This window comes from Camarhynchus parvulus, chromosome 13, assembly GCF_901933205.1.
Source record: "Camarhynchus parvulus chromosome 13, STF_HiC, whole genome shotgun sequence".
NCBI lineage: Eukaryota > Metazoa > Chordata > Aves > Passeriformes > Thraupidae > Camarhynchus > Camarhynchus parvulus.
In genome coordinates this window covers 9,009,786-9,023,506 of record NC_044583.1, presented here as the reverse complement: position 1 = coordinate 9,023,506, position 13,721 = coordinate 9,009,786, and the positions used below count along the sequence as shown (strand labels likewise).

The 13,721-nt window shown below is 46.3% G+C and overlaps 1 protein-coding gene across 1 annotated transcript in view; it reads right to left on the bottom strand.

The window, feature by feature from the left end:
* Positions 1-12,431, bottom strand: part of TXNDC15 (thioredoxin domain containing 15) — a 28,830-nt gene extending 16,399 nt beyond the window's left edge. Inside the window, exons 1-7 of the mRNA XM_030957707.1 lie at positions 12,045-12,431; positions 11,609-11,958; positions 10,936-11,099; positions 10,615-10,745; positions 9,741-9,929; positions 7,813-8,123; positions 5,036-5,167 (exon numbers count right to left, since the gene is read on the bottom strand). Of these exons, the coding sequence (XP_030813567.1) occupies positions 5,036-5,167; positions 7,813-8,123; positions 9,741-9,929; positions 10,615-10,745; positions 10,936-11,099; positions 11,609-11,958; positions 12,045-12,096 (1,329 nt within the window). The 5' untranslated portion in view covers positions 12,097-12,431. The remainder of the gene's footprint in view (positions 1-5,035; positions 5,168-7,812; positions 8,124-9,740; positions 9,930-10,614; positions 10,746-10,935; positions 11,100-11,608; positions 11,959-12,044) is intronic.
* Positions 12,432-13,721: the final 1,290 nt, after the last annotated feature.

Below are 13,721 nucleotides of genomic sequence, written 5' to 3'. Positions count from 1 at the left end.
TCAATACATACAAGGCGTGGACGTATTTTAGACAAACAGCCAAAAGATTAAGTACATAAAGTGGAAACAAAATACACTGCCTATATGTATAAAACCAAATTTTCCAACCTTTGATGAATGTAAAAAACAAAGCAATGTGCCAGGAGTAGAAAAAGGATGGATCCAGATTGTATTGAAGGCACTGGCCTTTGAAAGTACTGCCATTGAAAGAAATCAAGAGTATGCATTGCATATCCCACCAAATTCGTTTGGATGTGTAACTGGGATCATACAACAAGGATCATCCATTTAAAGGGACAAATCTGAGCATGTCTCCCTACAGCCAAAAGAAAAAAAATTGGCATCACCAGGAGGAAGAAAAAAAGGCATGTACCACAACATGCTCTGTCTGACCTTTTTCTCCCAGATTCCAACCAAGAGAGACAGTGAATCTGGAAAGGAAATGCAAAGTGAGAAAAATAACTTATTTAATACTCCTAGATTTTTTGCACATCTTTAAATATGTTCTCAAAACCCAAGACACAAATTGCACTGAGACACATGGGCCTCTACTCTTAGTGCGCAGCATTTCCGCACCGTCCCCTCCACTCAGACTCATCCTCCACCTCCACCCTCTTGCCCCAAAAGACAAAAAATGTATCTGAAATAGCTTTAAAACTCTTAGAGCATTTGATTTCCTGTCATTTTAGAAAATGATGTTAGAGGTCTTATGGAGACTTCCTACACATTTTTTTTTAAAAAAACAAACTTAATTAAAAACTTACCCTATAAAAGAAAGCAGCTGTAAATTCTGAACCTGACCATTAGCAAACTTGCCCACCTTTGTAATTTCCTAACTGCATTTGCTGCCTTGGTGTGATTACCTACGGAAACGCAATCACACAGGCAGTTGCCCCTTAAACCCTCTGGTCAAATCCAACCAAGTTTGACAAGAGACATGGAAGTCTCAGAGCTAAGATGTTCCTGCAAGTTCTGGGAAAATGAGCAGCTGGATATAGGACCCAAACTGAGCACTTGGCATCCTGCACTCACAGCCTTTCACAGCTGCACGCCCAGCCCAGGACTGGGCTTGAGATGAATCTGGCAGAAATTCACATCTTTAAACCAGGCCTGTCCCCTCTTCCAGTTCACTGCTCCCAAGGTGAACTGACCTGAAATGCTGGGAGAAGTTACCAGCATGATCTGGAGGCATAAATCAACTTTCTATCCCAATTCCCAATCTTATTCATCAGACTGGAAGCAGAGGGCTTGCTCCACTGGAAGAAAACCGTTCTGTTTCAGCAGCACAAAGATGTGAATGGATGACAACATCACTTCATGGTGCTACACCATGGCCTGCAAGCCTCACCAGCCACTCTGCTCTGCCCTGCAGCCTGGGAGAGAGGCCCCAGAGAAGCTCCCTGATGTGAGGTTTGTAGAGGCTCATGAGCACTCAGATGCACAGCAAGAATTGGGATTTGCCATCCAGTGCTCCAAGTCCACCTCCTCTCCAAAACCTCCCTCACAGCCAGAGGTTTCAGCCAAGCACATGTTCCCTTGGAAAAGGGACTCAGCCCGGGGGCTTTGAGCAAGTGCACCCCACTCAGGATCCTGGAGGTAAAAGACCCCAGTGTTAACTCATCCCTGCCTACCTGCCACTCCACAGTGACAACAGCTCAGGGCAATTGCAAGGCACATGGAGGAACAGAGGCATTGGTGCCATCAGCACAGCTCTTCTGGACGCAGCACTCTCCTCTACAGCTGAATTGCATTTTTCCCCCCACCACTGGTATACTTTATTTTATACAAGATGCAGAACACCAAGCCCCCAGGAGCCTGCCTCACATTCTGGGAACATACAGCCAATGACATCCAGTCCCCAGGACTGGTGCTTGGTGGCCATCCACAGCAACAAAACCAACCAAGAGTTTCAGCAGAAACCCCAGGCTGGTTTCCAGCTTATTTCAGAGAATTGTCCCACCAAAGTCCATTTTTGTGAAAATGTATCCTCAGAATAACAAACACCATCAGTGCTTTCAAATTCTGGGTTACAAACTAATTCCCTGAGCCAGAAGTGTCATTAGCTTGACAGCCTTAACAAAGGCAGCTCACTGCTGATAGCTTTTAACTGAGCTAATCTCAGCCTGAAAGCTTCAGGAATCCAAATAATTCTTCTTTCACAGAAGTTTCATTTCATTCTCATGCTGAAAATAATATACATAAACCAAGCTCAAGTCTACACATTTGCACAACTTTATTATAAAAGTTGTGTTTATATTCTTAACATCTGTTGACATACATAGACTTTGTAAACCTGGCATAGATTTTGAAGCCACAGAATTTTCCATGCATCATGAACATTATCTGCAAGAAGCAATAAAAAAAATGGAATGAATACATTAATCATACCAATATAATCTGCAAAACATAAATTTGAAATACCTTTCATGTCAGTTCAACTACTTTTTTCTTTGTGTGTATTTTTGGGGGTGATTTTTTTTTCCACACCTGATTTTATGCCATCTGTAAAAGGGCAGCAAGAAGATCATTGAGGAAATGACATTTCTCAGTCCTTTGACTTTTACTAAACACTTTAAATCCTGTAAATAGAATATTTATTACATTAAATGAAAGCAGTTGTACCTACAAATTCCATTTTTTCATTGCAGGACCAAATTCTCCCAAAGTACAAGGCAGGTATAGCTCCACTTTTTTCATTTGTTTCCTAGGTTGTAGTAAACACAGGGTTTACTAATAATCATTACAAATACAAGTATATGTGCATAATTTAATAAAATTAGGCATACATGCATAATTTAAATTTATTTTCAGCTTTAACTTATCGAAAGGCAAATACCTGCTCTCTAATACCAGCTAAGGATCTGATGCCCTTGGGATCTGCATGTTGAGCCTGGCCCTGGACTATGAGAACAGCAATGATTTCTGCCCTCTGTAACAGCAAAAGGGATACTGCAGTAAATCCATAAAAATCAGCAGGGGAAATTCTGCCCTCAGATATTCAGATCTATGCTTGATCCAAGCAGAGCTGCCCAGAGTACCCACCTTCATGGCTTTTTCTCCCAGCTGGGGGCAGAAATTCCATTTTGAAGCCAACTCCCAGCCTCTGCTCTCATTTCTGCCTTACATCCATGAAAGCAGCTAAGAATGGAAGACCCTGTTCTAATAGCTCTCAAAAAATTCAAGTGGCACTTTAAAGTACTCCTCCCATGACTACAGGTACTAGAAGTACTGACATATAGTTCATCGTTTACCAACAAGCAAATTTAAATATACTCAATTTCCTATACTGGTCTGTGCTCCATCCACCTTCAAATCAGGAAGACATATGGATATCTACCTAAGTTGGTAGGTAAGATAAATCTACACTGTCCAAAAAAAAAAAAAAAAAAAACTTTGTAAATTTTTGTCAAAGCAATGCGTTTTCCAGCTATCTGCTGGTGCAGGACACTGATCTGTCTCCTCACCTGTCTGTTGGCAGACAGAGACTGTCTAAATCCATCTGATCAAACTGAGTTACTCATTTACAGTGGGCAAAACCAGTTTTTAAATAATTTTGAGGGCAACTTCACTTCTAGTTGTGCTGAACCAACAAAGACTTTGACCACAACCAGGCAGAGATGCCATTTCATGAATATTCAAGTCAGAAAATCTCAACTCTTCCAAGGGTCACTTCTAACCTGCCACATTCCTGGCTGCTCCAGCTGCCTGCACATCTCACCAAGGCTTCCTGTGAGCTCCCTCTCATGGGCTTCTCCCCTTCACTGTCCTTGGAATGAACTGATTTGGTTCTGTTTGCTCTGTATTAACATTCAGGTTAAAAATGTACTCATGGCTCTGGACGTGCTCCCTGGACCAGCACAGTCCTGCTAATGAGCTGGATTTTCTGCAGTTGTTTTCTCTTTTGCTTTCTCCCAGCTCACCTCACCCACCTTCTCTCTACTGCCTGGGTTTTCCTTAATATGACAGCCACTGAAACAGCAAAAAAAAAAGGGCCAGCATTAACATTTGTTGTTTATCCAGCTCACTGTGGTTTCCTAAAACATCTTGTTCTGGGTTTAGGCACAGCCATGTAAACAGCTCACAGCACAGCTCCTGGTCCCTACACACAGCAACAAACCCACAGCATCCCCAAACTGCAGCTTGCCATGTCCCTCCATAGTGAGGGAAAGAACCAGCTTGGTGAAACCCATCATCCCAACAAACCCCTGGAAACTCCTTCCCTCCCAAGAAAGAGCTCACCCCTCCCTCAGAAATAAAACAGAAAGGAAATGCATGTTCTGGGAATGTGACTTTTTCTAAGCAATGTCAGTATTCCTCAGAAGGGAATTTTCAGTGGAATGCAGCTGAGCAGGGGTCTCAAGACAAATTCAGTATTTCTAAAGCAAGTTTGTAACTAATGTATGAGACAAGTTTTTGTGAGTGTGAGATGTGGCTCAGGATCCTGTTTCCAAACAAAAACCCAGTGAGGTAAATAAAAACCAGTACTGTGCACTCTGTGTGCCAAAGACACTGCAAGATAGCTATTACAACTCAATCAAGGATATACTGGAACTTTGTCTTCCTGTTTAGAAGCTGAAACGTTCTTGCTTTCCCCACCTTGCTTGCCAAAAGTTTCTGTTCTTTCTTATATTTACCTATGTTTTTCACATGGTTCCCTGACAAAAATGATCCCCACTGCCCATCAGTTACATATTTCCAGCATTTATTTATGAGTGCTAGTAATGAAAAAAAAAAATCAGGATCAAATACTGCTTTGTCTGATTCCACAATCCCAACCTTGACCCCAACCTGAATATTAGAATCACGAAACTGTAATATTAGAACAAATCTACTTATCAACTACAACATGGAATTAATTTACTCCACCTAATGAGATCAGAATCTGAGAGCAAATCATCAGGGCAAATCCAAGAGGATTTGGCCCCACCAGGATACTCCCAAACTTCTGAATATAAATATTTTCCCATCAGGACCATATGGAAATTAAAGCAATTACATTTCCTTTATATTAAAAGTGGCATATAACAATCATTACCTGATTAAAATTTTTGAAATTGAACTCCTTGTAGATGGCATCTCTTTCTCCCAGCTCAGACCAGCCTGAAGCTTTGAGATCCAGTAAAACTTGATTCCTTTCCTCTGTCGTCAACCAGTGAGACTGGGAGGACTATTGAGGGAAAAAATAAAGGCATGGCACAAGTGAGGCTGAGGTTCTCTTTTGTACAACAATAAGAAAACCACACCATGAAATCGTGGTCATGTATGGTGCAAAGGTGAGGATATGGAAAATTCACTGTGCAGTGAATTTTTTTTCTTACCATTTATAGTTTCACAGACCAGTTTAACCTAAACCAGCCAAACCCTGCCATTTCTGTTTGGGCAGATAAGTTTGGCTAAGTGCTTTCTGTACAGAACTAGTGAAAAGTAACAGACTCCTGGGAATGAAGATGGACATCCGCATACCTGTACCCTTGGTCATCTGAATTAACCAGATGCTGTAACATCACATTGAATTTCCAAATGTTCCACTCTGTCTGGTAAGTATTTACACTATTTGCTAAATGTACAATTATAAGGCTAAAAGATATCAGGCAATACCTATTTCAAAAGAGAGAAGAAAAACAGGAGATTGCGCTCTACCTCCTTTGTATTTTACTATTTTAGGAAAGTGGGAATGGACTTTTAAGACAGCACATGCTATGGAGTTCTATGAGGAACAAAGAGCCTTGTAACTAAATCAAAAGAAAAAAAATGTCAATACAGACACAATTACAAAAAGTTTTTACTGGTGAAAGCACTAAATTCTGCAAAGCAGCAGTGTTTAAGTATGGGTTACTCGAAGTGACAGGAGTCCTCCTGATGCCACTGGGAGCACAGACATGACAGATTAAAACTCTGCTTAAATATCTGAATCAGGGGCAGAACCACACACAAGGCCAGAGCCAGACACAGAGGAATGCTCTGTGGGGCCTTTGGAAAAGGTTTGATTCCTTTTCTAAAAGCAGGGACTAAGAGCATGAGCCCTTCCTCAGACCACATATTCTGAGATGGCTCTCAGGCTCTCATGATAAATGCAATGCTTTAGTGGGAAGAACCTTTCTCCCCAGTACAGTTACATTCAGATTGGTTTATTCTTTATTTCAGCACTGGCTCAGCTTTGTGAAATCCTCCAGAAAGGCAGTTTTGCTCCAGAGGTTCACTCAGACATAGGAGGCAGTGAGGATCTGCCAGCCGAGCCCCGGTGCCACCAGATGGGGCTGTGAGTCCGAGCAGAGCAGGAATTAACGCAATTAATGCGACCTGAGCACGGCCTGGAGATCCACGAGGGCTAAGGAGCAACATTTTCACCAATAACATAGGATAAAAAGCCCCAAATGGAGTAAATCAATCTAACAGCAACACTGCTGCTGCTTGTGTTTAGGGGGATACAGAGATGTAACAAGAGATGGGTTTTACAGGCCCCAAACTGAACTAATTTAGGCTCTTTACACTTTAAACACAATGTTAGGCTTGCCAGAACACAAATTTCAGATTTTTCATTGCTATAACTGCATCATAGGCATAAATTTCTAACGTAATTTATTTTTCAAGCATATACAAAAATCACCAAAGCTAAGGGCTGCCTTGAAACATACTGTTTTATCTGGCATGAGATGAAATTCGACTGCAAATGCACAAAAAATCGTGAGGGGGGTGGTTCTTTTTGAGACAGCCAAGTCCAGGACTGCTGGACTTTGCTGTCTCAAACACAAAGTCCAGCTGGCACAGAGATGTCCTGTGCCAACTCTGGGGACACTGCGGTGCTCTCCTGACACCTCACCTGACACATGACAAGACAATGCTGTGACTTGAAATTCGTTTTTAATAGGAATGTAGAGACCACATTTTATGCAGGCCCTGGTGAGTACGGAGCACGTTTTGCATTGTGGAGGCCACGTCCTGAGTCAGCCCCTTGACACACCAGGATGTTCAGAAATGGAGCAGCAAGCAGCAAGGACAAAGATAAAACTCCAATGGCGTTTCCACACTCACAGCCCCAGCAGCTCGTCAGGGGCATGGCCAGAGCTCAGGGAGGCAGGAACGGGCACCGGGTGCCAATGCTGACCGAGGTGCCGGCACCGCACCCACACTCAGGGGCTGCTGGTGCTGGGGTTGCCTGAGGGATGGATAATGTTTGTTCGGAGGAAGCCCAGGCAAACCAGTCATTAAGTTAAAAAAAAAAACTTAACTCTCATGCCTGAGGGGCGAGGGTTGAACCCTGCACGTGCTGTTCACTTTTAGCTTTGTGTAAAATAAAATAATCAGCTGTGAGGCGGGATGGCAGGGGGACACAGGGAGAATCATAGAATGATTTGGGCTGGAAGGGATTTTAAAGCCCATCTTGTTCCACCCCTGCCACGTGCAGGAGCACGTTCCATTATCCCAGGCTGCTCCATGCCCCCTCCAGCCTGGATGAACACTCGCAGGGATGCGGCAGCCACAGCTCCTCGGGGCAGCCAGTGCCAGGGCCCCACCACTCCCACGGGGAAGAATTTCTTCCCGATATCCCACCTAACCTCCTACCAGTGTGAAGCCATTCCCCCTTATCCTTTCCCTCCACGCCCTTGCCCCAAATCCCCTCCAGCTCTCCCCATGCCCCTTGGCGCACTGAACGGTGCCAGCCAGGTCTCCCCGGAGGCTTGTCCCGGCTGAGCGATCCCAGTTCCCCCAGTTCCGAGGGAACAGGGCCGGGTGCGACCCGAGCCCGCGGCCTGTCCGTGTGCCTCCCCTCCGCCCCTCGCCCCGGCCCGGCGCGGCGCCCCCGACCCTCACCATGGCCGCGGGGCTCCCGGCGCCGCCCGCCGCCCGCCGCGCTCCCAGCAGCGCCCGCCGCAGCACGGCCCCGCCGCCCGGCATGGCCCCGCCAGCCCCGCCGGGCCCGCCCCGCGGGAGGAGCCGCGAGAGACGGAGCGACGGAGGAAAAGGAACTGCCTGCGCCGCGGCAGCCGCCCGGAGCCGCCGGTCAGGAGCGGGGAGGCTCGGGCACCGCAGCGTTCTGTGCAATTCCTTGGAAGGAGCTGGAGTGGGGGGACACCGATCGCTTCTGCCGTGCCTGCAGTGAGAGCACCAGAACCGGCCTAAAGCTGAGATTGGAGCATTCAGATCAGATATTCAGGAAAAGCTTTTCTCTGTCAGGGTGGCCGGGCACTGGAGCGGCTGCCCAGGAAGGCGGTGGAGTCACCAGCCCCGGAGGGGTTTCAGAGGCGCCGGGATGCGGCGCTGGGTGATGTGGTTTAGGGGTTACAGTTGCGGTGCTGGTGGAGGGCTGGTCTAGATGGTCTAAAAGGTCTCTTTTAACCTTGATGGTTCCATGATTTGTGACACCTACCCGGGAGGAGAAGGGCCGAGCAGAGCTGCCGGCCGCGGGTGGATTCTGTCGCACAGAGAGTGGGCAGGTGTCACTTCCACCTCAGGGACCGCACTGAAACAGCCCCGTTCTGTTTGTAAACACATCCCTGATAGCGGTGCAGACGTGAGCACTGGGGACAATCCAACCCTGGGCCTCTCAAACGAACCAGATGGCAGAGGCAAGAATGCTCCAATTATTAATCTTTATTAATAACATCCACCCCAGCTTTATCTTCAGTGACACCAAAGTTTTACCAGTGCAGTTTCCTTTCTGGACACAGCTATACATGACCTCTGGTTTCCAGAGGAAAAGATAGAGCCAGCAGAGAAATTAATGAAGAATTGCATTGCAGGGATCTGAGCTATCTGTCAAACAATAAGTCTTAAAACTGTCTTTGTTTTATGTTAATTTGCTCTCCAAACCACCTTATGAGGATACTCTGGCAAGCCTCCACCATGATAAATTTTATGCAATCACATAATCCAACCCCACACAACATATCAGTCCGTACCTTATCCAAAGCCCTCCATACTAATCATAACTAAAATAACCCTTAAATTCTTTATGTAGCCTCAAGTGGAGAGTGTGGAACTAGCAAACATGGTACTAGAAATGTAAATAAGCATCAAGACTGGTCTTGCTAATTTAGGCAGAAATTGCATGTTTTTACTTCTGAAAGAAAGGGACTTAAAAGGTTACACTAAAAACCTGATTTATTTATTTTTTTAAAGGACAATTAATACAATTTCATCCAACAGGAATGTGGTAAATAAGTTGTATACACACAGAGAAATAGTGAGGTGAGCTTGGGAAGTGACTCTAAATCTCATAAAGAACTGTTACTAAGTCAAAACTCAGATGAGAAAATCAGCACTGAACCCCAGTGCCAGAGGTGGGAACAGTCACCTCCATGGGAGTGAAAAATCATTTAAAACATCTTCATAGTTCATTTTATGGACAGTCAAAGTAATGTACCAACACCTCCCTTCACCACTGTTTGCCTTGCAGTGCCACGCACACACCAATGTGCTGTAAAAATCTTCCCTGATCTACAAATTAGAACTGTAACACTAATTACATCAAAGTCCATTAAAAAGAAGTCAATCAGAGCAACTTAATAAATACTTTAGTTCGTGTTTTTTCATACTTGTTCACTTACCACTGGAATTGCCACAAATGTGCTTGTCACAGATTTAGCAGCTCATAAATTAAAGCCAATTTTTAGTCATTATTATAAATTACAACCAACAAATTCAACAGTTCATTCTTAGATACTTCTAGTCCATAAAAATTCCCGCTTCACCAATAAGTGCAAAATTTTGTCCCTGTCTGAACACCCGGGGTTATTCCTGGTGTTCGTGCTCTTGTCCCGGGATGAGCCAGCGGATGCTGTCGGTGCGAACGGTGGCGTACATGACAAAGGCAGCCAGGAAGAGCACAGAGAACAGCAGCAGCCAGTCTATGCCCTTGGTCAGAACACTCGGCAGGGGCCCTTCCCAGTCTTCCTCTGTCACAGCCACATCGCTTCTAGCTTCTATCCCTAAAAAACAAAGTACTTGGTCAACATTGTAATCGCTAAATACAGAGAGGCTGCTTCTATCTGGAGCTTTGTTCCTGCTCTCAGACTAAGGCTCAAACACAGGCAGACTAAAATTTCGGTGAGATGGCCCTTGTACATCCCATGATATGATTTACTGATAGAAAAACTTAGTGGTTTTTATGTGTATTTGCAAAACAGGAGAAGGCTTGTTTTGTCCTCCCACAGAACAGCCTTGGATAAGTTGTGAGAGTTTTTCAGTGCATGGAAATTTAATTTAGAGTGTTTCAGGGATCTAATTTTTGTGCATATCTGGAAATGCAGATCCAGACAGCACTTCAATGTGAATTAGAAGAGAGCTAGCTGAGTGGCAAAGAGAGTTTAATTTATTTCATTCTCAATTAAATCTTTGGGCAGGAAGATATGCTCCATTCTTCTGGCAGCCTCTTTAGCTAAACCCCACTGTTCCCCCTGCTCTGTGACAGCAGCCCAAGCAGCTGAGTTTTTGCTCTCAGCACAGGCTGAAATATAGCTCATAGCAACAACTGATTAAGGGAACCTCTGCTGGGTCTTCACAGGGTCTTTATGACTTTCATTTTAAAGAACACACACAGGGACAGGAAAGCCCAATTTGGACCTTAAAGCCAGCCTGTTCTTCCCACTGGCAAACCAGGGCTGATTTACACACCTGTCTGGTTAAAAATGAAGTCTTTCAGGGTTTCCAGCGTCCTGTCTGTATGATTAAATCTAGCCATAGGTTTAGCACCTTGGAAAAGGAGGATATTTGGTACAGCCACAGTTCCAAATCTAGTTGATAAACTACAAAAGAAAAAACAAAGCATGAAGGAAATAAATCTTCTGGAGGAAGAAATAAAGACAGTCACAGTACCAAAAGTGTCAGTTTCACTACATAAAATTGTCAGTTTATGTAGAAAAAGGTCACTCCTGTTCATAAAACTGAAAGCTAACAGAAATGAGCTGCAGCTAGAGCATAGGGAGTGTGAGTTACCTGCTGTGCTGGGATGCATCCAGTGCCAGGAAGCGAAGAGTAGGAAATGCTCGGGGCAAAGAGTTAAAATGAGGGGCCAGGCTGGCAGAAAACCGGCACCACGGCGTGTAGAACAGGACCAATGTACAGTCACTGCTGTTTGGGTTCAGGAACTCCATCAGGTCCTTGGAGAAAGCATGAGAACAAACGTGGACAATTACATATTTAACAGAGTTAAATTCTGTGTTGGGATGCAGCATTCAGCAATCAATTAGATACTTGGCAATACTGATCAAGCAGCTACACCTTTTAAAACAGGTGGAAAATTCTATATAATCTTTTTTAAAGGTCGTTTTAAAAGCTTGTTACTTAAAAATATACATACACATAACCATTACAAGAAAAGAGCAGGCATTAATTGCCATTAACGATTTCCAAGAGAAACACCAGTCCAGAGAACAGGAAAGCTGGCAGCACCCTGCAGGCACAGAGACAACACACCTAGGCACATGAAGCGAGCCACAACTCCATTTTTTCCCTGCTCATAATGGCCCAAAAAAGCCTCCTTGCCCATTCATCTATTTTCTTCAGTAATACTGAGCACGTTACGCAGGGAAATTCGCTGTCAGGCACTGAGAGCAGCAGGCTGCCGGGGTCACACCAACAGCGAGCAGTGAGCGGGCCTCCCGCGTACCTGGGACACGTTCAGGATCTGCAGCGTGAAGCGCTCGATGCCCGTCGTGTTCCTCTCCTCGCAGTTCACCTTGGGAGCCTTGGCGCTGTCGGTGCCGTTCTGCTCCTCGGCGGGCGCGGGCAGCACGGGCTCCAGCACGGGCTGCTCCCGGGCCTGGCCGCTCCCCGCGGGCCCGCACGCATCGCCCGCGGCCGCCCCATCGCAAGCCCCGGCCGGGCCGCCGCTCGTCTCTGCCGGCACCGCCGACAGCAGCACGGGCTGCTCGCCCAGGGCCTCGCTGCCCAGCATCGCGTCCGCCATCTCGGCCGTGCGGTACCGCACCGGCTCGGGGCCGCTCCGCTCCGCCGCTCCTGAGGGGATACACAGGCACGGAGGGGAGCGTCAGCACCGCGCCCGCCCGCCCCGCCACCGCGCACCCCGAGCCCCCCGGCCGCACCTGCGGGAAGGGTCGCACCGAGCCAGGCCAGCGCCAGCAGCAGACGCCACATCCTCCGCCACAGGTCCGGCCCCGGCGGCCGCCGCCGCGTCTCCCGGACAACGAGCGCTTCCGCCGGATCCCCGGGACACTTCCAGTTCCGCTGCCGCTCGTGTTTCCGTGGGAAGAGGCCTCGGGGCCGGAGGGAGGTGGGACAGCGGAGCGGGGCTGAGCTCTGCTCGTGTTAGGTACAAAGCGGGTGGGTGTAACCGAGTTATCTCGCGGCCCCGCCGAACCCCGAATTGGGTGTTCAGCCTGGAAAAGAGAAAAGTTTCGGGTGACCTATTTACGGCCTCCCAGTACCTGAAGGGAATTTATAGGAAGGATGGGACAAGAAGGATGGGACAAGCGCATGTTGTGACAGGACAAGGAAGAATGGTTTAGATTAGGTATTAGGGAAAAAAAATCTTTACCAAAATTATTTTCAGAAAAAAATTACTGTGAGCATGGTGCACCCCTGGCACAGGCTGCCCAGAGAAGCTGTGGTTGCCCCATCCCTGGACAGTGTCCAATCCCTGGAAGCGTTCAAGGCCAGGCTCGACGGGGCTTGCAGCAACCTGGCATAGTGCAAGGTGTCCCCGCCCATGGCAGGGGTGTGGAACAAAATGTTCTTTAAGGTCCCTTCCAACCCAAACCCTCCCATGATTCTGTGTCCCTGCCTTGCAGGGCTGAGCCCGCGCGGTGAGCGGAGCCGCCGCCCGGGCCGGCTGTCGGGCTGCTGGTGCTGCTGGAGGCATTTCACCCTTGGTTTAAATTAGCTCGGGTCGGAAATTCTTGCAACGAGACAAGTGCCATGGCTTCGGCAGGCTGCTGTGACTGAGCAGTGAGTGCCTGGAACTCATCCCAGAGCCTGCTCTGATACCACCAGCGTGTTGCAACCCCAGCACTTCCCCACAGCCGCATGTGCCTGGTGAAGGATTTGCCCACTCCCACCCTCGCTGGGGAAGCACCGTTTGGGAGTTGTTTGCGCACAAACTGTGCCTTAACCTACAGCAGGCTGGGATACGGGTAAAACGCGGCAAACTAAAGGTCTATTTTGAAAATAAAAAAGAAGAGTTCTTGTCCAGCAGCTTATGAACCAAAGCTCCCAAGCAGAATAGCAAGATAAATATTCCTATATTCCTTTTTAGGAAATTGTATTTTTCCTGTTGCAGAATTAGTTTTTACTTTATTTCAGTTTAATAGTGAAGCTTCAAGACTATTTGGGACTTTTGAAAATTATCACATTACTTCGAGTGCTATCTTTTTTAACACACTTCCTTAAAACTGCCAGCAATGCCCAATGAGATTTTGCCAAAATTCTGTATTTGTCAAAAACTGATAGTCATGACCGAGGGGAGCATGAACCATGCACACGGGAAACAGGCAGGAAAAATCAAGCACGTGTGTACAAATGAAGATGCATCTCATTTATTACAGAAACTGGATTTTAAGCTTTCTTTTTACTCAGGTGTACTTCTCCAACTGTGTCATTCCTTACAGCACATATTTTCTCGCTTGAAGCTTTTTCTTTCAAAGTCCAATTTGCATAAGCACTAATAATGAGGACATAATAGTCTAAAAATAGAAAACATGAGGTTTGCACATAGAGGGAAAACATTTAATTAGATCAGCTGATACAGAGCAAGCCTGAAAGCA